Source organism: Elephantulus edwardii, unplaced genomic scaffold (genome assembly GCF_000299155.1).
Source record: "Elephantulus edwardii isolate Elephantulus edwardi_28Jun2011 unplaced genomic scaffold, EleEdw1.0 scaffold00025, whole genome shotgun sequence".
In the NCBI taxonomy this organism is placed as follows: Eukaryota; Metazoa; Chordata; class Mammalia; order Macroscelidea; family Macroscelididae; genus Elephantulus; species Elephantulus edwardii.
The window spans coordinates 15,705,620-15,730,557 of NW_006399775.1; the positions used below are offsets into that span (position 1 = coordinate 15,705,620).

General features: G+C 52.5%; 1 protein-coding gene across 1 annotated transcript; it reads right to left on the reverse strand.

Annotated features, from left to right (window-relative positions):
* Window positions 1-332: 332 nt before the first annotated feature.
* On the reverse strand, window positions 333-22,024 carry WNT11 (wingless-type MMTV integration site family, member 11). The gene is made up of 5 exons (XM_006882864.1): window positions 21,828-22,024; window positions 10,261-10,496; window positions 9,161-9,438; window positions 5,022-5,314; window positions 333-769 (listed from the first exon to the last, which is right to left on the reverse strand). Exons 1-5 carry the CDS (start codon window positions 21,908-21,910, stop codon window positions 595-597), a joined length of 1,065 nt encoding a protein of 354 aa, XP_006882926.1. The 5' UTR covers window positions 21,911-22,024; the 3' UTR covers window positions 333-594.
* Window positions 22,025-24,938: the final 2,914 nt, after the last annotated feature.

A 24,938-nucleotide genomic window follows, 5' to 3' on the forward strand; every position in this document is an offset into this window, starting at 1 on the left:
AAATTGAGGCACGCCACCCCAAGGAAAAAAGCTGTGTTTTATAAATATTTCTGTAGCTCCCACATCCCAGAGGAAGAAAAAGAAAAGGGGAAAAACGTACAGCCCAAGTTAGTGGTTCCATGTGGTGGAGCCCAGCAGGCGCAGACCGGGGGTGACCCGGGGGGCTCGGTGGCCGGGGCTGCTGGACTTTGCGGGCTGGGCCGACAGAACATTCGCATGAGAACAGGCTGATTCTTTCCCAGGAAGCTGGCCTCTGGCTGTGAAAGGTCAAGTCCATACCAGTCTCGCCAAACTAATGCCACCGGCTTCTTAAACCAGCCTGGAAGCAGCTGTGTGGGCACTCCTCTGCCCAGGGTCTCAGCTGCCAGGTTATTTTTAGTCTTGTCGATTTCCTTTGATGTCCTGGTCCTTTGGCCAGAGTGGCCAGGCCTTCTTCTCCTGGTGGCTTCCAAGTGCAGGCAAGGCGCAATCTGCACCTCAACTGGAGTTCAACAGCAAAGCTCCACCGGGTGTCTCTTCAAGCCCCTTACCCCGGCTGCCGAGGGTTCTGGGGAGGCGTCCGTGGTTCCGGGCTGGGGCGCTGGGCCCGGGGCCTCACTTGCAGACATAGCGCTCCACCATGCGCTCGCACTTACGGCAGGAGACATAGCAGCACCAGTGGTACCTGCAGTGGCACCTCTCCACCACACGGTCCGTGTAGGGGTTGTAGCCTCGGCCACAGCACATGAGGTCACAGCTGTCACTGCCGTTGGATGTCTTGTTGCACTGCCTGGAGGGAGAAAGGGAGAGGTCAGTGGTCCCAGCTCCATCACCACTTCTGACCACCCAGGCTTCTCCAGCTCAGGCCCCAGACCCAGGCTCCCTGAGGAGGCGGCATCCACCGCCAAGACTGCATCTGCAGCAATTTAAAATCGTCCGCTTTTCTCAGGATGTTATAGGTTTCGGGTACCCCCCAGTCCATTTCAGCTCCACTGTGGCCAAGCAAAATGGCCCATCCGGTTTTCTTACCTGGGCTGTAATCTTTACTGAAGCAAATAGCCTTTCTCTCAGACTCTTCCTCAGAGTCAACGATAGCTTCAAACTGCCTAATTAAGCCAAGTGCTTAACTGCTACCGCACCTCACCAGGCACCTTCTGGAAGGGTGTTTCTAACTCTTCTCCATGTTTTTATCAAACTTTTATCGACAAGATGGGATTATTCTGTTCCCTCGGGGCTATCTTTTTACCTATTGTTCCGACTTTTAAATACTTGGAGTACAGGGCAAACAGCTGACGCAAAAGCTGAGGGAAAACGAGCATGCCCATGTTGGAGGGAATGCTCTCTTGTCACCCACCTGACACCCTTGTGCCAAGCAGTCTTCAAGAAGTTCATCTTATCAGAGATCCAATAGTGTCCTTGGGTGGATGGAATTTTTATGCCCATTTTACAGATTTAAAAACAGGCTCAGAGAGGGGTAGAAGCCTGCTCAAGGTCTCACAGGGAATCTGGATGAGCAGGTCCTGAAACCACCTCCTTTGCTCACTCTCTTCCCCAAAGCACTTCAAACTTATGGTACCTGCATTTCCTCCAGAGTCACTCTTTACGGAAAAGACACGGAAGATTCCTATAAACTGCAACTAGAGAGTTTTAGTGGCTCAGAGGTAAGGAGTAGAGTTACCAACTCAAAGGCAGGTGGTTCAAATCCACCAGCTGCACCGTGGGAGAAAGACTGGCAATCTTCTGTGTAATTGACAGCTTCTGAAAACCCACTGGAGGGTCAGCTGAGTCATATTTCTGGACCTCATGTAATCTCTGAAAATCAGGTCTCCAACCTCAGTCAGATGAGGCCTGATATGGAGCCTGGGAGGGGGAGTTGGGAAGGTGGGCTCTGACACAAGGGCCATTTGGATGCTGGCTCCTAGGGCTTAAGTAGGGAAAGGAGATGGGCCTCTGGAAGAAACATAAAAGGCAGAGGTTTGAAATATGGAATATTGATGCTGATGAGGCTTCGGCTTCCTCAGGGTGAATTTGGAGGCATTTTACCCAGCTAGGAGACCAGCCTCTTGAGAGATACCCTGCATATAGTAGGTCTTTTACAGTTAATAAAGCTTGTAGGTACACACTCCCTGGGTCCCCAAATCTTATACCTTAATAAAGCTCCCATCTCCCCTCCTCTAGGAAGCCTTCCTTGATACACAGTCAGGGTCAGGACCCTGCTAAGCTGCTTCAGGTTCTGGGGTTTCCCGCCACAAATGAGCATTCTCTCACCACACCTGTCAGAGCTCAGTTAAAGCCCCGCCGAACTGCAGTGTCATATAATGGGTACAAGTAGTGTGTTGTAGGCGGCTATAGTATCAGGATTGTCTGCAGACAAAGCTGACCATACGGATGTCTGTGCAGACTCATCCCCAAGTAACAACGGAGGCAAGGGGGCGGAGAGGTGGGACTGGGGTCTCAACAGTACTGTGGGGACAAATTCCAAGGACAGAGTCACGCAGCTGGGAAAGAAGAGGTCGGATGCCTGGAGGGCAGGAGAGAAGGGGGACTGGCAGTCCAGAGGGCTCCCATGTGATCGGAGCTGCCTCACAGCAGTGATGCTGGTAGGTGTATCCTCACTGAGCCTATGGTGTTATGGCCCCTACTTCACTGAGCTGAACAGAGCCTCAGACGAGGAATAGAGGAGCTTAGGTTCCCCGCTAGAGAGCTGCAGCATCGGGATGGGAACTCTCACACACACAGCCCCTCACTGGATCCTGGAGGATCCTCTACTCACTCTGGGGCACTCAGTGTGCTGGCCCCGTCCTCTGGGCTCCAGAAGCTCACCCTTGCCTCTTCATCACACCCACCTACACTCTCTGCTCCCTCCTGTCTCCCCAGTCTGACCTGGTTCCATCTTTACTCGCATCCGCCCAACCCCCTGAATCTGGCTTCCAGATGGGAACCTGGGCCTCTGATCCTGCTGCCCTGGACTGTGAGGACAGAGCCCCCAAACACCCCTCCCTCTCCTGGAGACAGGATCGTGGGCTGCGGAGGAAGCAAATGCTGGCCAGGCACCAACTATGTGCCAGATTTGTTCTCAGACACCCTCACTCTGCTTCAATATTCCTTTAGCCCCGCAGAATGCTAGTTTTGTGGAATGCTATTAGGGAGTCCTTAATAAAAGAGTTCCACAGGCAAACACCTTTGGGAAACCCTGGCTTAGCCAGACCCTTCTCTGCAGGATTCCTCAGAGCCTTTAATAGGTTATTGTGCCTTGTGAATCACCAGAGAGCCTTTCCCAGATGTATGTGGTTGCAAAACTCTTTCTATTACGGCATCCTGGGAATGTCTTTGGAATATGCTGCCCTCTGACCCTTTTCTAGCCCCACCGGCACACAAAAGGTCTGCAGTTAATCTTAGCTCCATGATGGGGTGGCCTAGCACAGCCCTGGCTCTGAAGTGGGGACTGGGAGAAGGAAGAACATTGGGCCCTGCAGGAGGGGACACACAGGTTGGACACAAGACCTGTCTCTCCACAGAATGCTGGAGGCCTTGCTCTTCACACAGGGTGCCTCTGAGGGAGGGTGCCTCTGAAGGCGGTGCTCTGATGGGGGCATCACTCAGTGGTGCTATGTGGGTACAACTGTCCTTGCTCTGCTCACAGCAGAGTGTGAATTTTCTGGGGGACTATGAGCTGGCTGATGTCCCACCTCCATTTGGGCTACAGTTTATCCGTCCAATGAGGAGGTTGTAATTTATCTTTGCTTCATATACTCATTCGACCCATGTTTACTGAGGGCCTATTCCCCACTGAGCCCAGCGTTAGGCATACTATGGGAGTCAAGGATGGAGAGGCAAGTCCTGCCCATGGGGTCAGGGTTTTACCGGTCAGGCTCCCAGCTCCCTCAGAAGCTGAGGGACCCCTTTCAATGTACACACAGGACTGAGGGTCAGTCAGGGCCTCTGCCTGACAACGTCCTGTAAAGGAGCAGTACCCACTCCCACAGGAGCAATGTGGAGACCAGGTTCTCACAGGAAGGGTAGCTGCCTGGGGAAAGGAGAGGCCAGAGGACCCTCCTGAGCAGAAAGAGGGTATTTCAGGAGGAAGTGGTTCTTAAGCTAAGGCTGGGAGGCTTAGGGAAGCTCCATGCTGGGCAGGAGGACAGTGGTGGAGCAGAGTCAGATGTGGAGGCAAGCGGTGCAGGACTCAGGTGTTATAAGGGTGATGGAGCAGGCCTCGCAAAGGCTGGTGCCGCTCCAAGGTGGGACACTGGAGTCTGCAGGGAGTCTCTGAGGGTCCCTGAGGAGAGGAGGCAGGAAAACTGACGAGCATTTCAGGAAAATTACTGGACGGCCCCCAAATCTCATCCAGCTCCTTAAATCACATTTTTTAAAAAAATGTAGATGGGTTTCTGGTGTCCTGGCCTGGAAACTGGGGCAGATTCCTGAGAGGCAACTGGGTCAAGAGCAGGACTTGGCCTGTGCAAAATGTGGTCCAGCAACCAGTGAGACCTGGCCTGGCTTCACTGGAACCTATCCATACCCTAGAGGGGTTCCAGGGCCTAGGACTTGGGAAACAGGCCTTAATGTACTCTGCCTGTAAGAACCAAGGGTACCAGGAATCCAGTTCTGGGAGTCACTGCATGCACCATACTCTCAAGTTTGTTATGTCCTCATCCTATGTGTGAACCTGGAAAACTCTTCTTTATACTCCAGGGCCTGTCTCAAAATGCCCTTCTCTGTGAAGTCTGGTCTGACCTTCAAGCATTCAGCACCCCTTGATATCTCTCATGTTCCTGTCTACCCAGTGCCGTACTGTAAGAGTTCAGGATTTGCCAGCCTCTTTTCCTGCCTCCTAATGTAGCTTTACTTCATCCACCAGTTTTCCCCAGAGCCCCTGCCTGGATGAAGTGCATGGCAGGCACTCAGAGATGCTCTGCTGTGGGGTCCCCTGCACCCCAGCATCTCCAGTTTGGCACTCTGGAGCCACCTTCCTTGGCTGGGCAATGACTCTGTTCCCCAAACACAAACTGCTGTGTGCTCAGTTAATGCCAAGCCCTCACCTGTCCTGCGTTCCGTGGGAGCCCATCTTCTCATTTTTCATGCAGAAGTCAGGTGAGCTCTGCAGATATACAAGCTCTGAGTCCTTCACAGGCCGGATATCCAAGTCCTTGGGCACCAGGTGCTTGCGGGTGCCCATAGGCCGATGCACTACCTTGGTGGCTGACAGGTAGCGTGTCTTGAGGTCAGAAGCCACGTCCCGCAACTCCTGCAGCCCCTTCCAGCAGGTGCGGATGGAGCAGGAGCCAGACACTCCGTGGCATTTACACTTCACTTCCAGGGAGGCACGCAGAGCCTGCAGACAGGGAGGGCGTCGGGCTGGGTGGCCACAGCCTCTCCCTGCCCCCCCGGGGGCCACCAACTCCCACCCCTATGGCATGTGGCAGGGGTCACGCCCCACTCTGAACCTCAAGTAAGCTCTTTTGCTCTAAAGTTGGGAAGCTCTGTGGGTCTGCTGGTCCTCCTCCACCTTCAGAATCAGGGGCGTAGAGTGGGGGCCCACAGCTGAGAGAGGCAGGCAGAAGTGAGGGGCCGTGTCCTAACGCTAATCTGTGTAACAGGGAGCTCCGGGGGCCTAGCCCATAAAAAGCTGTGCTGCTAAAACCCAAAGGCCTTGACTCTCCAGAGGTTCAAATGCACCAGTGATTCAGAGGGAGAAAGACGGGCACTCTCCTCCCATGCAATGTACAGAAACCCAATGCAGGGTTAGCTGAGTTGGTAATGAGCTTGAGGAGGGTATTTTCCCCCTGTACACTAAGTGCTCTAACGCACAATAATATTTAACCATTACACTAGCTTTACAACAGCGGAATCGTTATTTCTCCCATCTCACAATGAGGAAACAAAAGCTCAGAGGAGCTAAGTCACATGCTCAAAATTTTCAGCTAGAAAATTGCAAAGCTGGGACTTAAACTCGGGTCAGAGGTTGATTTAAAAAAAAAGCTGCAGCTTTTAATTATTCCATGCTTTCCTTCACCTAAATGCTTGTTGGAGGGGATAAAAAAGGAGAGGAGAGGAGGAATGGAGGGGAGTACTGCAGTTCTCAACATGGATTGAAGTTCAACATCAAGAAAATAAAGATTCTCATCACTGGGCCAACTGACAGGATCATGATAGATGGAGAAGACACTGAGATTGTTAACAATTTCAGTTTTCTGGGACCCACAATCAGCACTCTTGGCCTCTCCAGAGTGCTGAAGGGCAAAGACGTCAGTCTAGAGACTATGGTACACCTGATCCAGGCCATGGTTTTAACAATTACTTGTTATGCATCAGAGAGCTGGGCATGATTAAGGATGAAAGAAGACGAATTGACGCCTTTGAGATGTAGTCCTGGGGAAGAGTATTGAACATACCATGTACTGCCAAGTGATCTGACTTGCAGAGGGTGAAACCAAGTTTCCCTCTGGAGGCCAGAACTTTGAAGCTCCGTCTTACATAATTTGGGCATGTGGCCAGGAGGGAGCAGACCTTAGAGAAGGACATCATGCTTGGAAGTGTGGAGGGACAACACAAGAGAGGAAGACGCTAGATAAGATAGATTGACCCCGTGACTTGAATAATGGGGGCAGATGTGTCGGAGACAGCGAGACTGGCTCAGGATAGGACAGAGCTGTTCAGAGCTGTTGTACACAGGGTCTTTATGAGTCACAGGCAACTCAATGGCACATAACAACAAGAGGGGGAAGGGAGGAGGAGGGGTGGAAGGGAAAAAGAGGGAGAGGGCAGAGTGAGTGCCTGTGGCATGTTCCCTCACCTTGGCTTCCCTGGCCCTTTCACTGTCAGTTCTCTGCCAGGTGACCCTTAGAAAATCATTTAATCTCTGGCTGCTTCTGTTTTCTTAAGTGAAAAAGAGGCATACTAACCTGACAGAGTTGTATAGATTAAAGGAGATGATAAATCTTATAGAATTTTGTGAACCATAAAAGCTAAATCAACAGTAGTTTTTAAAAATCCCTTTAGAGGGGAGCTCTGGTGGCCTAGTGGCAAGAAACTGTACTGCAATTCCAGAGGTACACGGTTCAAATCCACCAGATGCTCTGCCGGAGAAGGAAGGACAATTTCCTCCTGTACCAGTCAGATCTGATTTGACGGTACATGAACAACAACAAAAATAATAAAAAAATAATAAAAAATAATAAAACAAATCCACCAGATGCTCTGCCGGAGAAGGAAGGACAATTTCCTCCTGTACCAGTCAGATCTGATTTGACGGTACATGAACAACAACAAAAATAATGATAATAATAATAAAAATTTTTTTTTAAATCCCTTTAAGCAATGACTATGGTGGAGAAAGGAGAGGTGTGGCTCTTTGTGAGACTTCTGGTGAGACCAGCTTTGGAGGCGACTCTGTCCTACCATTTTCCCTGAGCCTCAGTCCAATTCTGCCTTTCAGGCCCTCCTTCTGCCTGCCTGCCCTATGAACAGAGATGCAAGAGTCCCAGATCACTTGTGCCCATACACTGCCTCAAAGAGGAGGGGAAACTGAGATACAAAGAGAGGGCACATTTCCAGGGCTTCTACTCCCTCACAGTGGCAGGAACTGAGGACTGAGGTGTCCACCTGGCTATTAAATCTGGACTTTTTGGAGCAAAGTCTGTGGAAGGCACAGGAATGACTTGAGCCTGGCTGCAGAGGGCTGAACAGCCTCCTAGGACATGGGGGTGCTCTGGGGTCACAGGAAAGCTAAACCATGCTTAGCTCCTCAGCATAAGGCTGGCGTGGGGAGGGACCTAGAGCCCACTGAGTGGCAGGCATTGAGATTAACACTTTTTATTCATGATCTCATTTAATTCTCACAGAAGCTCCATAGCTGTGGGGGAAGGATGTTGTGTCCATTTTTCAGATAGTCCCAGAGAGGTCAGCTCCTTGGCATCGGTACCCCAGGAACACGGCCTGTGTGCAGCTGAGGTGGAGGCCCCTGAAGGACCATTGGCAGGAAAGGCGTGGAGGGGGCCCGTGAGCTGGTGGCTGGACAATGGGCTCCTACTGATTCCTAGGGATCCAGGCCCCTGCCTCCCAGCCCTGGCCCCTAGTCAGGCTCTGCTACAGACCCACAGTGTGGCCTGGCCTTAGTTTCCCCAACTGTCAAAACAGGCCTGGACATCCTCAAATCCTCACAAAAAGGAAAGCCACATGAGAAGGCAGCGAGGACATGGTGGGGGGAGGGGAGGTTGCCTCTGCAGCTGGGCTCCAGCTTCCTCTGTGACCTTGGCGGAGCACACGAGGTTGCTATGACACACTTGGTGCCTCTGTAAAGTGAGGGGAGCAGGGCTGCAGTCAGGGGGTGACTGAGAGGACGTCTGAACACGACACTGGCTTAGATGCCTCACTGTGCTGCTTCCCTGAGTGTAGAAGGGGTAAGAGGACCTCCCCATAGAGCTGTTCTGTGGCTCACAGGAAACAAGACTAATAAAGCACATGGTATGGTGCCTGGCACACAAGTTGACAGAGAAGGTTTGGGGGGAGGGGTTAGCTTCTTTTTAATTTTAAAAATATTTAAAATGTTCCATCTATTCACTTAGGCATCCATTCACTCAACCTTCTGCCAAATGAGGAAAGAATTAATGAAAAATCAATGATAACAGATGTTGGAGGAAATGCTGTGTTTTTGAGGTTGAGGGGGGCTGGTGGCTAGGGAGAAAGCTCTCGTTAAATCCAAAATAATGCCTATATGATATGACCCTTATGCCCCACAGGGCAAAATTCTCACCATATCTTCTCTGACAACCCTGGGATCAGAACTTCTGAGGAAGAGCCTGAGGGTCCCAGCAGATGTATCCAGAGGGCATCAGTCACCCCACCAATCATAGACCAAGGCCATTTTACAGAGGGCAACTACTGAGGCCAGAGAGGAAGTGAACTTGCCCTATGTCACGTGCAAGTTAGTGCCAGAGCCAAGGCCAAAACTCCTAGCGCCAGACTTCTTCTGACCTGCAACATTCTCCAACCCACATCCTGATGGGACCCCCGGAGAAGGGGCCCAGCAAGCCCCACCGGTGAAGAGGGAGGTGTGGAGCGTTTGGGATTTGGGTCAATGGGGCCCGTCCCCCACCCCCTCCATCAGTGCACACTGGTGGCCTTTCCTGGCCAATGGCACAAGCACAACCATCTGGGGGTGGATGGGGTGGGTGGTTACCTGTCTCCCCACTTCACTGTTGTGTAGACGCATCAGTTTATTGGCTTGGGATCCTGTTTTTTTCACCTTCATAGGAGCATCGGAAAACTTGGCCCCCATGAGGAGCCCGTAGCTGAGGTTGTCCGCACATCCTCCCCAGCGGTTCCCGGGCCCGGGTGGCTCACCTGGGACAGGGCCGCAGGAGCAGCCGGGCAGGTCGCCGGAGGTGCAGGCCCGGGCGATGGAGTGGCTGATGGCAGCCGCTGACAGCGCATACACGAAGGCTGACTCCCGGGTCCCTGTGGAGCAGGGGGCCCAGGTCACCTGAGGGTTCCCTCCTCCCTTGTCCCTTGTCTCACGGGGTGGTGTGGCGTGTGGGAGCCGTGACTGTCAGGGTGATGGTCTGCCATCCCACCCACCTGTTTTCCCACAAACATACCCCTGACTTGCACAGTCTCTCACATAAGCTGGCAGCCCCCCTCCCCCTGCTCTGACACTCCCATTCTCTTCCTCACACTCACTCACACTTAGAATTAGATACTCTCGCCCTCATTGGCTCCTGTATTGGCTCCTGTTAGGGCTGCTTTTTACAGAAACGGAGGCACAGCTCTGAGTTCCTCCAAGAACTCACACCCTAATGGCCAAGATCAGCACAGGGCCCAATGTGCCTCTGCCGTAGACTGTCATGGAATACCCTGCTTCCACCATCTCTTTGAGCCTCAGTTTCCTAAACTGTAAAATGGGGGTGATAATATCTATTTCACAAGCTTCTTGTGAAGTTCAAATTATTTGGGAAACTAGGAAGATCAGCTGTTACCATTAAGGACCCTCTAGAGAAACTATTGCCACAAAGGAGGAGGTGTGGTTTAAACCCATTTGGGTGTCTCTGCCTACCCAAAACGCTCTTGGGATAGAAATTCCATCTCATCACTCATCCATCCATCCATCCATCCATCCATCCATCCATCCATCCATCCATCCATCCATCCATTAACCTATCCACCTATCTAAATGCATATATATCTATACCAGTATTCAGTCACACACACACACACACACACACCCACCCACCCCCCTTTTGTACATTCAGCAGATCCCAGCAGGCCCTGTCAGCTCCCTACCTCTCTCCAGGTCGAGCAGGTAGTTGGGGGCGAGCTCGATGGAGGAGCAGTTCCAGCGCATGTCCGCAAAGGCCCTGCGGCAGACCTTCATGACCTCACGGGCGGCGTGCACGATGGTATGCATCAGCTCCAGGTTGCTGCGGCACAGCTGCACCTGTGCGGACACCAGGCCTTCCAGCTGCTTGCAGTGCTGTGTCTGGTTCAGCGCCAGGGCCTCTGGCGTCTTGGACAGAGCCCTACACGGCCCCAGGGATTCAGGACCAATGGAAGGAAACAGAAAGGACCATGAGAGGTAGCATCAGCTTCACCACCCGGCCGGTCCTAGCCTCCTCACTGGTCTCTGGAGAGCCTGTGGAAGACAGCCAGGAACCCACGAGACAAACACCATTATGGGCAACGCCATGGCTTCTCCTCTGGTCTGCAAGATCTTGGGAACGTCACTGACCTTCTCTGAGCCTTATCAGACCTTCTCTCTCATTCATAATGAAATTATGAGCCCTGGCCTCCTCCCTAAGTTTCATGATCCTGACATCAATGATGAAATCTGAGTACAAATGCAGCTCACACTCACTGCCTCACTCAGTTCTCACACCACTTTGTGAATTCGAACTTTCTGCATTCATTTGACATTGAACATGTGCCAGACCCTTTGTGAGTGCTGTTGGTATTGTTGTTGTGTACCATCAAGTTGGAACCAACTCAGAGCTGACCCTCCAGTTATAAATGCCATGGAAGGAGACTACCCATCTTTCTCCACAGAGCAGCTGGTGGATTCAAACCACTTGCCTTTGGGTTAGCAGAGCAACTCCTTGCCCACTAGGGCATCAGAGCTCCGCGCTAAGTGCTAGATACTATCATCATTAAAATAAGTGCTCTTTACTGAGCACTTGTGTGCATCTTGAGTTCCCAGCTTTTCGTTGCTATTTCACTTACTTAATAAACCAAGCCACAAAGTCTTGAAATATGCTACAGATTGTTTTCACTTTTGTAATTGATTAGGACTCAAAAGATTAAATTTCTAATGAGACTGCACTAAATTGCTGTGTCACTGTGCCTCTCTGGGCCTGTATCTGTCAGCTGGATTTCCCAGGATGCACTCCAGTGAGACACTACAAAAGGGTTCGGTGGTCAAGTACATTTGAGGCTCATGATGTACAAGTCCCCTCTCGAAGAGTCATAGTGAACAGAAAAGGCACTGAGAAGTCCTGCAGCAAAGCGGGTTTTGTTTAACTGCTGAGGCAGCAGTGAGCACACAGCTCCATGTGAGGGGTGCTCACCTCATTCGCGTTCTAGGAAATGCCTGTTAAGGGGGTTTCTATGACCGCTGGTGATGTTACAGGGCCCAAGTGCTTTCCAGATCTGGGCTCTGGCACTGTGGTCCAAGACTTGAGGACCAGAGCTTCGCCCCAGACCTGCCCTCTTCCCTGCATCTTCTCTGAACAGCACGCTCTGTAAGCACTGTCTGAGGCAGGTGGAGGGGGGGTCAGGAGGAGAGCACAGCTCTAAATGGCACCCCCCACAAGGACACGTCCTCAGCTCCCCCACTCCCCCAGCAACAGGAATACTGGAGCCTGCAGGCTCTCAGCAAACCAGCAAGACCACTGCAGGGGCGTGTGTGTGTCACAGCGGTCCTCACCCAGGGCCAGGGCTGAGATCCAGAGAGGCCGACATCCTAGAACCTCTGGCCAGAAACTCCTAGGGGGGCGGCTTGGTGCCAGGAGAACCGCCCCGAGTGGGTAGATTCCAGCCTCCATTGCCCCCCAGGCCATCTTGAGCACATTCCTTAACCTCTCCTCCAGCATCGTCTGAGGATAAAGCCATGCATGAGGCGAAGTCACACGCACTCTGCCCGGAGCTGACGCGCTGTGGTCAGGCCTCATTTAGCGGCAGCCATCACCCCTATTGCCTTGGTGGTCTTTCTCAATGTGCGGCCCCCTGCAACCATATAGTTAGGGCCAAGGGTCATCATTTAACACCCAGGGCCCTTCAAGAACTGCCCACCCAACCCTCTCTAGTCTCTTGTCCTCATCCCCAGCGCATCTAAGCTCTGGTCACACTAGACTCCTGGCTAATCTGTCACCACGTCTTAGCCCAAGTTGTTCCTGACGCCAGGCATGCTGTCCTTTTACTCCAGTCATTGCGTGAGTAAATGAACTTGATCTACTGTGGAAGAATCTCACCAGACACCAACTCTCTCCAGATTAATGTGGCAATGAACATGATGCAAATCCTTTCCTCAAGGGGCCCCCAGTCTACTGGCTGGACAAGGCAACATTCCAAGGAACAGCTGTGTGAGCTTGGCAAGTTACCTAACCTCTCTGAACCCCATAGACCTCAACTGTTATAAGGAAATTATTTCTACATAAAAAGGCTACAGTGAGACTAAAATAACATGTGTCAAACATTTGGAACATGCATGGTGGGTTTCCCTCATCCTTCACCAGGTAACATCTAGACCTAAAGGACTCAGGCCAGGCTCCAGCTCAAACTTGATCCTCTATGTGCTGTACAATCGTGGGTGGACCACGAACACTTTCTGAAGAACCACTAAAAAATGGGGACCCACAATACTGCAGGGGTCTTGCAAGGACTGGATAAATAATATGTATTTCATTAAATACCCAATAGGGAGCTCTGGTGGCCTAGTGGCAAGAAGCTGTGCTGCAATCCCAAAGGCATGTGGTTCGAATCCACCAGCTGCTTTGTGGGAGAAGGATGGGCAATCTCCTCCCATACCATTAGCTGTCTCTAAAGACCCACTGCGGGGTCAGCTGTGGATCAGTTCTCCAACAATAACAAAAACCTGACAGGTGAGTTTATTTCCTCCTGCTTCGAACTCTCTGCCGTGGCCCACCCACTCTAAAATCCCAAATATATTAATGGGCAACAGCCTGAGTTTGGTGTCCATTTGGGTCAGCACAACTGAGCTGGCCTAACATTGACTGTGGGTTATGTCCTGAGGGGTCTCTACACGCCAAACAACTGGTCTACCTAGATTCCAGAGCCCAACACAGGGGAGACCCCAGACAGGGTGTCTTGCAGCAAACAGAACCATTCTGGTCCTCCATGACCTTTGCAGCCAGATGTCAACCTAGACTGGGAACTTGGGGGAACCTGTTGTCTGAATTCCCAGCTCTTGCTGAGTGGGGTTTGACCACACAAAGGCTTATGTCATCACCTCAGTGTGCTTCCTGGTTAACAGCCCCTCTGCCTCTAACCAGCAGCACTTGGAGGTTTGCACTGTTGAAACACACATGCAGTGGTGATGTAACTGCCCAACAGGGGACGAACACGTCACAGTTTGCAGAGCCTCTGCTTTCCTGCCTCATCCCATGCTCACATGGCACAGAGACGTTGGTCTTATTACTACCCTGTGACAGAGAAAGGCCTCTGTGACACTTAGTCTGGCCAGGGGCTGGGTGTGCCTGGCTCCACAGAGTCCCTGCCATGTGCCCAGAGCCCACTGCCCCACCTCCTTCTGATGTAATCTGGTCTCTCCTTCAGGTTCCCTCTCAGTGGAGCAGTTATTCTGTCTCTGATCTGTCTGATCTGTCTGACCTGCACCCTTACCTCCCCCTCTGAGCCCATTTTTCTCAGCTGTAAAATGCTGTTGGTTTTGTTAAGTGCCATCAAGTGGAAACCATCTACAGCTGACCCTCCAGTGGGTTTTCAGAGGCTATAAATCACACAGGCAGAGACTGCCCATTTTTTGCCCACAGAGCAACTGGTGGATTGGAACTGTCTGCCTCTGGGTTGCATGGGATGGATTAAATAGGACACAGCAAATAAAACACCCAGGACCAGGTACCCAGCAGGCACTCAGATGGGGGCTGTCTTCCATTACTTCTGCCTCAGTTCCATCTCATGCCTTTTCCTGGGGTGCTCAGCTCAGGCCAAGGGGTACTTTCTGGGTACAGATGCCATGACTCTAGTGGGGTGCTCTGTGATTTCATCGACTGAGGAACCCACTCGAGGTCTCAGCTCCTTCATCTCTAAAGTTCTCCAGGCTCCTCATCTAGCTGGGAGAGGAGATGCCAGGGTGTGGCCTCAGACTCCCCCAGGAGGGTAGAGGATAAAACAGGAAGCAGTTAGTGCATCATGGGGTGAGCTGAAGGTGGGGGCCACCTTGAAGGAGTTGTGAGCCTATGGTTGCAGTAGGGAGCAGCCTGCACAGATGGTGTCCCACCATCAAAGTGCCCCTGCTATGAACTGAGCCACCAGCAGCCACAGCTTCTCAAAGGGGAAGAAGGCCCATCACAGGAGCGTGCAAGGAGATTGGAGGCGGAAGGCAGCAGAGGTATGCCTCTCTGAGGAGGGCGATTCGGTCATCTGGTAATTAGTGGTAATGACCGTTTCTAACCAAGTCCCCCTCAGGGAGGTAATCAAGGATTAGAGTGGGAGGTGGGGGAGTTACCCGTCTGGACATCTTGCCCGGGTTGCCTCACTTCAACAGATCCCTAATTGAAAACATTTTGGTTTATCCGAGGGGGGTAAGGGGGGGAAAGGGTGGAAGAGAGGACAGAAGAAGAGCAGGGGGGAGAGAGGGTTCAAAAGGAGGGGCTTGCACTGAGGGGTCTGTGGAGGAGGTATCGGGTGTCAAGAGCACCTCTCTTTCTGGGGACCTGGGGCTCAAGCTCCAGCTTGGCCGGTCACACGTTAAGTGACTTTGGGCAAATCACAGTCCCTCTGCAGGCCTCAGTTTTCGTTTTCCCATACGATTTCATGCCCATCACCGATGCAATCTCCATTGCCCAGAGCATTTAGGATGATGCAAGCTTGGCAACTGGCTTTACCTGTCACCTCATCGTCCAACCTACCTCCTCCTTTCACTTTCTACTACACCTGCCCAGCTATGCAGCTGGGCGGTCCTCCTGAAAGCCTCTCTCCAGCAACCCCTTTGATGGGGGAAGCCTCATCTTCAACTACCTAGGCTTGAGTCCTTCTGTCCCTGGCTTGTCACTGAGTCAGTGTCCTAGAGGTGTCAGTAGGTTTCCTTTCAGGCAGCATGAGGGTACCCTCCGCTTGAGGTAAGGTCACCTTCCAAGAAGGGCCTCTCTCCAGAACCTGCACTCGACAGCCTTCTTCTCTCCCCAGGCTTGGAGTTGGCCATGTAGTGATTTCTAGCCCAAAGGCCCAGCAGTCAAGCTTGGTGTGTGAGAGAGGTCACCCTTTGGTCACCTGGGTCACAGGCTGGGGACCTCACACCGCTAAGTGCCATTATCAGCCAACTCATTACAGATGAGTCTGCAGCAGAGCTGGACCCAGAGGTTTCACAAGGTTCCCCTAAGCCTCACCACCACTCAGATATAACCTTCAGCCCAACTGTACTCAGAGAAACATAGTATCTAACTTCCACCAGGAAAGGGGGGCTTCCAGATGAAGTGGACCCTGCTCAGGGATGGGGCTTAGGGACGTGTGACTCGCGCCCATTTTCACCTCTGGAATGCCCAAGTGATCCCTGGATGGAGAGCAGTGAGGCTGGAGGAGGTCTTTTTCCTCAAGCCCATCCTTCAAGCTGGACCTCTCTCAGGATGCAGCCCACCTCCCTTCAGGCTCTCCTTACTCCACCGTGCTGCTCTGTGTGGCAGGGAAGAAGGATCTAGGAGGCCTGGGTAGACACCGTCCATCCTCTGATCCATCCGTGCTGGGGTGACTATGGAGGACCTTTCCCTCTCTTAACAAGTCCTGACTCCTCAATTAAGTCCCAGGTCTGGAGACTAAAGTTCTCCACAGCTGGCCATGGGTGACTCCACCGAGTCACCCCACGCTTGGGGCTATGGCTGTTGGTCCAGGCAGAAGAACCCTCTGGCTCTTGTGCCTTCGAGTCCTCCTGTTTTCCCCAGAGCCAGAAAGGACAAGTCTACTTCTTTTCTTCCAACTGGCTAGATGAAGAAACTGAAGCAGGTAAAGGAGCTGCCTGTTCAGGCCTGCCTAGAGATTGATGCAGGTTCCCCTCACACCTACGACCACCCAAACTCAAGAAGGACTGAAGCAGATCCCCTGAGGAACCCTAACGATGAATGACAGAGCCCCTATTGATCTCTGTCTGACACTTGTCAATCCAGTTGACCAGCTGAAGGATGGTTTCCACATCATAGCTAACTTCCAATGTGAAGATGACAGACAGCAACTTAGACCTGCACTCTGCCAGTCAGAGGCCCAGCCCACCCAGAGCTCAAGCTTCGCTGATCCCAGGTGAGGGGCCCTTCCACGTCTGCCCTGGAGATGAGGAAGCTGAAGCGCAGGCAGGCTAAAGCGACCAATATGCCTGAGATCTTGGAGCCAGTGAACTGTAGAATGCAAGGTTGGGATGCAGGTCTTTCAGTTCCCTGCCTGGTGCTCCTCCCACCCCACTCTGTTGTGATTCTCGGTCCCTTCTGGGTATCTTGGGGCTCTTCCTTGAGAGACCTCAACCCTTTCTCCCCCACTAGACAACTTCAACAGTCCACAGGAGGCTGGCGCTAACCGTAGTTCCTTTCCCCACTCATGACAGTCAAAGCAGAAGGTGGACAGCCCTCCACATACGCTGCTCTGAGAGTCTCCTAGCACCGTGAAGCCTACTTGTCTGTGGGCAGTGGGATAGAGAAGGAATACCCTAGACTGCTTCTGGTCAGGCAATTCTATGGGCAACCAGGCTCCACCCACTCCTCCCAAAGCCCCCAGCTACTGAGAAGCACAAGCTGAATCTCAGGCCCTCAGCAGTCATCATTCCAGGTCACTCTGCCACATCTGGTTTCTGTTCTCCTCTCAGATGCCCCTTGCATCGGCAGCTCACTTTCCAAATCCAGGGCAGCAAGGCCCCTCGCCTGGACAAGCCCAGGACAGCTGGGCACTCTGGATGAGTCCCAGGCTCCCAACCCACTGCGTATTCCTCAGTTCTCAACTCCAGTAGCTCCCTGTGACCAACAGCAGGCTATTGAGCGCTCAGGCCTTCAAGCTGTTGTTGTTGTTATGTGCTGTCGAGTCGCTTGCAACTCATAGCGACCCTATGTACAACAGCCCTAAACTCTGCTCTGTCCTGTGCCAATCGCACTGTCTGACACTCCCATCCCGATTATCCCAGTCACTGAATCAATCCACCTCATAGAGGGCCTTCCCCTCCTGCGCTGTCTCTCCACCCTCCCAAGCATGATGTCCTTCTCCAAGGACCGGTCTCTCCTCACATAGCCAAAGTATGTTAGACAGAGCCTCAGAATCCTTGCCTCCAAAGAGCCACCTGGTTTAACCCTTTCCAGGACAAATCTGTTTGTTTTCCTAGCAGTCCATGGTATTCTCAATACTCTTCTCCAGCACCACAGCTTAAAGGCATCAATTCTCCTTCTATCCTCCTTGGTCATTGTCCAACTCTCTGATGCATAACAAGTGGTTGCAAAGACCATGGCCTGTATCAGACGCACCTTAGTCTCCAGAGAGACACCATTGCTCTTCAGTACTTTGGAGAGGTCCCTAACAGCAGACTTTCCCATGGCAATGCGCCTTTTAATTTCCTGGTTGCTGGTGCCAAGACTGTTGACTACAGAGCCAAGCAAACTAAAGCTGTGTACAATCTCAATCTCTTCACCATCCATCCCGATGCTGCCAATTGGTCCAGTGGTGAGAATCTTTGTCTTCTTGACATTGAGCCTCAATCCATATTGTAGGGTGCAGTCCTTGACACTCTGCAGCAGGCGCTTCAGGTCCTCCTCAGTTTCAGCAAGCAGGGTTGTGTCATCCGCATAACACAGATTGTTGATAAATCGTCCACCAATCTTCACCCCACATTTCTCCTCATAGAGCCCCACCTTCCGGATAATCTGTTCTGCATATAGGTTGAAAAGGTATGGAGATAGGATGCATCCCTGGTGTACGCCCTTCCCAATTTTGAACCATGCAGTGTTCCCTTGCTCTGTTCTGACAAATGCCTCCTGGTCCAAGTATAGGTTTCGCATTAGAATGATCAAATGTTCTGGGATTCCCATTCTTTTCAGAGTCAGCCATAGTTTGTTATGATCCACATAGTCAAATGCCTTTGCATAGTCAATGAAACACAGATAGACATTCCTCTGGTATTCCCTGCTTTCAGCTAAGATCCATCTAACATCAGCTACAATATCCCTAGTACCATGACCCCTTCTAAACCCAGCCTGAAGATTATCCAAAAACGACTGGAACAGCCATCAAGCTAGACAACTGCAAATCCTACCTCTGCTCTGGTGACCTAGTGGCAAAAAGCTGCGTTGCAACCCCAAAGGCATGTGATTCGAGGCCAGCAGCTGCTCTGTGGAAGAAAAATGGGCAATCTCCTCCCGTGTGATTAACTGTCTCTGAAAATCCACTGGAGTGTCAGCTAGGAGTCAGTTCCGACTCTATGGTACACAACCACTAATTAAAGAACCCCTATGCCTCCTTTCCCCTTTCTGTTTAAAGGAAAATAGAAATTACCACACAGAACATCAACCCCCAATCTATTTACTGCCTCCGAAAACTCATTGGAGGATCAGTTATGAGTTGATTCCAACAACCACACAGAGCGGTTGGAAGATTTAAGTGAAATAATGTAAAAAAAAGTACTCAGAAAAAGTATGGGCCATGTTATTATCAAGCTCCACTCCTACTTCCCCCACTATCTTCCAGCAAGAGTTTAATCATGAAGAGATTTGGCCTGAGGGGATCAGCCTGCCTGGGTTTCAGTCCTATGTTGTTTGTTATGTGCCAAGGAGCAGACTACAACTTTTAATGACCCTATGAACAATAGTTCTGAAACCTGCCCTGTTTTGAACCAATTTCACCCTCTCTGACCCACTGTCACTGGATCAATCCATCTCATCCAGCTCTTCTTCTCCTATGCTGTATCCCCACCCTTCCATGCATGATGTCCTTCTCCAAGGACTGGTCCTTCCTGGCAACATGCCCAAAGTATGTGAGACAGAGCTTCAAAATCCTTGCCCCCAAGAAGCAACCTGGTTTTACCCTCTCCTAGGTGGACCTCTTTGTTCTCTTGGCAGTCCATAGTGTGTTCAATATTCTTCTCCAGCACAACTCAAAAGAGTTGTCTCTGTCATCCTTAGTCCAGTAGTGTTGTTGTTGTTATTGTTGTTAATTGCCGTCGAGTCGAGCATGACTCATAACGACCCTTTCTATAACTATTGTCATTTATCAAAGTTCATGGTTTCCAGAGGCATGTTGTTTAGGAAGTGGATGCTACTCCTGTTTCCAAATGTTACTGTGTTGTTATGTGCTGTTGAGTTGCTTGTGACTCAAAGTGACCCTACATACGACAGTTTTGAACCCTGCTTTATCTTGAGCCAACCTCATTGTTTCATTGACCCAGTCAATGAATCAGTCCATCTTATTGAGGGTCTTCCTCTCTTGCACTGTCCCTCCACTCTTCCAAGTATGATGTCCCTCTCCAAGGACTATTCCCTCCTTGCAACATGCCCAAAGTATGTCAGACAGAGCTTCAAAATCCTTGCCTCCAAGGAGCAGCCTGATTTCACCCTTTCCAGGACAAACATGTTTGTTCTCCTAGCAGTCCCCATAGCTACTATTAACTAGCTATGTAACCTTGGACAAGTTACTAAACCTCTCTGTACCTTAGTTTCCTCATTTGTAAAATGAGCTGATAAGAATATCACCTACTTTATAGGAATATTATTTAGATTAAATGACTAAAGCTCTTAGAATAACATCTGGCACATAATAAAAAATGTTCTAGGAGACTTTACTACTAGGTTCATACCATTCCTAATTCCCCCGTTTCCTCATATGCTACTCAATGCTATTTCTCCATGTAAAATACCCGCTTTGCAGTCTACCTCTGCCTATCAAACTCCTACCCATCTGCCAAAGCCCAACTCAAAAGTTCCCTCCCTGTGACATCTTTGCTGATGTCTGTAGGTGGAATGCTCCCATGGTCCCTCTGCTGGGGCTCGACTACAGGACGTTTAGTTTTTGCATGACTGTCTCCACCAAGAGGTCATGAGCTTTTTTACAGCAGGGACTGAGTTGTACCCATTTCTATGGCAGCCTGAGTAAGCATGAAGTGGAAAGCATGGACTTTGGGCTTAGCCCGCCATCTATTCCAAGAACTGCCCTGCCACATGCCAACTGGGTGACCTGAGAGGGGTTACACATTTCTCAGAGCCTCAGCATTCCCACTGTAGGGCGGGGAGAGCCCTGCATCATGTCCTCCATAATGCTCCCAGGAGCAAGCAGCAAGTCACTGGCGTCCAGTGCTCTGCCTCTGACAGTCCCTGTGCTCCTCAGCAAATCCTTTCCCTCTCTTGGTCTCAGCTTTCCTTTCTGTAAAATTGGGGCAGGGGGCACTGACTGAGCAGAAGTTCCCCCCAGTTCTGATGACTGCGAACACACAGAAACTCAACAGACTCCGCAGAGGGGGAAAGCAAGCACCCCAGGGCGGGGAGACTACTAAGCCCAGGATTTTCTTCCTAAACAAGAAACTACAAGACTGGGTTCTCCCCTTGAATCACCAATTAATCAATAACAGCCCTGGCAGGACTGATGACCTCGAGACTGTTTGCTGGACCCCCAGCCACAATCGCCCTGCTCTTCCAGTTAATCCCAGTCCACCCACCCTCCTCAAAACCCCTCCCCAGCCCCCACAATCTGTTCCCTTCTATTTTATCTGCATGACTCCCTGCCTCCCAGCCTTATGTTCTGTCTTGGATTTTCTCACCCCTGAGTTTTTGGGCAAAAAGTCTCCCCACCCAAAGGACCCTCCTTCTGATAGTTCTCCCACCTGCCAAACTTCAAGCAACTCCTCAGATCCAGACATGGGCACCTTCCCCTGAAAGTATCCCCAGTGCACCAAACCTGTGTCCCCTACCAGGTGGTCCCTCCCTCCTCTGGGCCCCCAGAGGAGGGCTCTGGTCTCTTCTAGGGCACTTGGACTCTTCTGCCCTGCTCAGAGTTATTTACAGCCCAGGCTTATCTCTCACAACCCTTCCTCCAGGAAGGGGCTGGGTTTACTCCTCCTCCGACTCCACTCGACTGGCTCTGCATAGGCTGCAGCCCCCCAACAGCTAGGCACTCCTTTCTGCGGAAATGAAGTGAGCTTTCTCCCACCTATGCCGCCATCAATAATTTATATCCAGAGGAAGAGCCACCACACGTGCACAGCACCTGACAGTTTACGAGGCTCTTTCATAAGCCTCTTCTCTGATCCTAGGGGTGCTTTTTACACTCCTTTGCTGGAGGAGGGCTCTGAAGCTCCCGGAGGTTGAACGATTCTCCAAGGTCACTCAAGTGAGAGTCAAGATTGTGTCTAAGGACCAGACACTGGGATGGCAGCATGATGCTGAATCGGCCCCGCCCCGTGTGCCTAGCACAAAGCCTCTTCTGATTGCACCCGGGTTGAAGACGTGTTCTTCAATCTCCCAGCTTCTCAGCGGCGTTTCGCACTCCTGCTTCCACATCCCACCCTCACCCTTATCCCGGGAATAAGGACGACAGTTATCCCATTTTACAGAAGAGAAAACAGAGGCTTAAGATCCAGGGAGGGGATCCTCTCTTGCCTCCCAGCCGCCCGTCCCAGGGCAGGTCCGTGCGGACTCCGAATTCCTACTTACAGCCACTTGATGCCATAGCACACGCCGGTCTGGAGGCACAGGGCGAGGAGCAGCGCCTCGCAAACCTGCGGCCGCGCCCTCATGGTTGCGCGCGGGGCGCGCCCGGAGGTCCGACGCTCGGAGAGCAGCGCGAAGTCCAGCCGCCCACTCGGTCCTGCGCGCACGCCGCCTGCAGTCGGGGAGAGCGGAGGCTGCGGGTTAAGGCGACGGGCTGGGCGGGGGACTCCGGGGGGGGGCGTTTTATTCAAATTACAAAGGAGGGGTCGGGGCGTGGGGAGGCTGTGCATGGCGCGCTCGGCTCGCGGACGCGGCCGGCGTCTGGCTCGAATTACCGAGGTGCCGCCAGCGCAAGGCCGAGGGCGTGTCCACTTAGCCCGTGAACCCCGGCCCCCAGCGCGCCTTTGCGCCACTCGGGCTGGACCCCGGCTGCCGGCAGGAACGGCCTGAGCGACAGCACCGGAGGCTGGGGACAGGTGGTGCCTCAGGACAGTGAGAGAGAAGGAGACGCTCGGAGAAAAAGTTTGGAAGACATCAAGACAGAGATTGAAACACGCACACAGAAAGAGAAGGCTGGCGGCGGACATGAGGAGAAGCAGGTTCGGGGTCCCGGACCTGGCCGCTCCTTCCTGCAGCACTGATTATTAGTTATTATGACCTTGGCAAGTCTCTGAGTCTCAGGTTCCCACCTCTGTAAAATGAGAGCGATTCTAGAACATTCCACCTTTTCTAAAGACGCTTCACCTGGCATGTTCACGTTTGCACCTCTGAGCCAGCTGGTGAGACCGGTACTATCACTGCACCTATTTCACCGAAGAGGAAACTGAGGCCCAGAGAGGTGGGATGGGGTTGCTCAGCCAATGAGCTCCAGGTCCGAGCCCTTTTCCACTCTCACATCAAAACGGGTGTCCACTGAGTTCATGGACAGAAAGGAGAAAATGAGTGTTGGTTTCTCTGGACATTGGCTTCTCCGTCTGTAAAGAGGAAGATGAGACTTGGGGTGATAGAACGCTGTGCAGTAAGAGCTCTTCGGAGGCCTCAGGTCTCCGGGTTCATCCCTGGCCTCTTCCCCTTTGGACCGTCGCGGAGCTCGGGTGGCACAGGGGGCCACCAGCCTTCTTGAAGCCGAGAAGCTCTCGGGTCCAGCACGATGCCGCCTCCGGACGCCAGGCGGCGCGCTCGGGCCGTGGAGGAGACGTCGCCGGTACAGCTCCAGAACCACTTTTCTCTGACTTTTTGGTTCCCCCCCCCTCTTCATTCTCACCTCATTAACTCCCTTCCCAGCTTCTCCCAAATTTACCAACACCTGGCTCGCCTGGAGTCACACACAGCCCCAGCCCTTCTCCCCTGGGGAGCAGCGGAGACAAAGAGATTCCTTTCCGAAGGGTTTGAGAAGATTGGAAGGCGGCGCCGGCCGTGGTGGGGGGCGCTGGGGCGGGTGGGAGACCTTCATCTGTGTGAGCTAGGGCCGATCCTACTCACTCCATCTTCTGTTTACTATTCCTTAAATAGGAAAAAGGAGGCTAGCCTGCACTACGCCATCTCCAGAGACCTTTCCAGCCTCCCCATGGTCTGTGGGTCTCTGTGGGTTAAGTGTTTCCACTATTACGCATACCTGTGCCATCTGTGCATGGACGTGTCTGCCTTAAACACATGTGGATTTGAAACTCCACTGTCTTCTGGAGTCTTTCGGCATAATCCAGAAGATAGCAAAGAGAAAGCCTTAAATTACTTTCCCCCCCTCCTCCTCTGAACCCCTCAAGCACAGGGACGCTAGTCAAGGGCTCTCTCGCATCTTCTCAGGGTAACTGAACCCTTCCTCTCACCCGGCCTGTATCTCGGCCCTTTGTCTTACTGGCTCAGAAAGTTCACTAAGTTCCTGAGAACGAGGGGAGGGTAGGAGAAGTGGGTGGAGGAGGGGATCAAAGTCCCAGTATCTCTTGTCACCCTCCCAAAAGGTGCACCCCCAAAGGCATCTAGCATTCCTGATGACGAAAAGGTAGGTGTTATACCGAGAGCTCGGATTCACAACAGGGGTCCCTGCCCAAGTCGTCCAGAGAGAAAAGGGGCCGCTCGAGTCGCGCAGCGGACCCAGGGCTCAGGCCTACAGCTATTTACGGCTCTTTGCTAGCTGCCCGAGGCCCCTGGGCTTCTCTCTCGGCCGCCCTAGCTCGCCGCTGGGAGAGGCAAGTGCCTGGTCCAGCCTGAGTTCTGACGGATATTCGTGGCCGTGTTAGGGCGCCCGGGACAGCAGAGAGGGCCGCTGGGTCACCCTCGGCCTGCCTTCCGAGCCCCCAGCCCGCTAGGGGGCGATAAGCCCGGCTTCGAAGTGGGAGCTGCACTCGCGCGCCTGGAGACTTCGGGCCAATCTCCGTTTTCTTACTGAGCCTCTATATCCAGATCTGGGGATGGGATGGGGTGTAAGTGCCCTCTCGGCTCTAGTCATTCTGTAAGACGCCCGCTCGCTGCCATGCGCCCTAAACTGCCCAACGACCCCTTGCTAGGGACGGGCGCGGTGTCTCCTTGGGGCATGGGCGCACAGCGGGCCATCTTTGGAGAGCTAAGCGGTCCCTTCTTACCTCCGCTGGGGGCAGGCCCAAGCTATTCGGCCCCCGCAGGCAGGAGGCCGGACACTACGAGCGCAGCGCCGCAGCCGCGCTCAGCCAACAGGTGGTTACAAAGCTGGAAACCTCCCCCAGGCCAACAGTGACCCGCAGAGCCTCCTCGGTTCCGACGCAGCCAGTGCCAGGCCGTGTTCCCACTGTGCGGAAAGTCCGCGCTCGCCGGCCTGCAGCCTCTGGCCGCGCAGCTGGTTAGAACGGACCAGGAGGGACCGTGGCATCGAGAGACCGCTTCAAGGTTACCTGGCAAGCGGCGCGACACGGCCCGCAACCCTGTTTTGACCCCCAGCCCGAGTCTTGCGAAATCTGTCTGCTTGCTGTAGAAGCTGCGTGCCAGGTCACTCCGGAGACGGGTTATTTTGGAAGCGGGAGGAGAGGGTAGAAGGTAAGGAGAGCTTCGCTTCTACCAGATCCTGCGCGCCCATGGACTGAAAGGAGAGGGGAGCATCTCAGCGTTGAGAAATGAAGTGTGGGGCTCGTGTGCGAGCTCGGT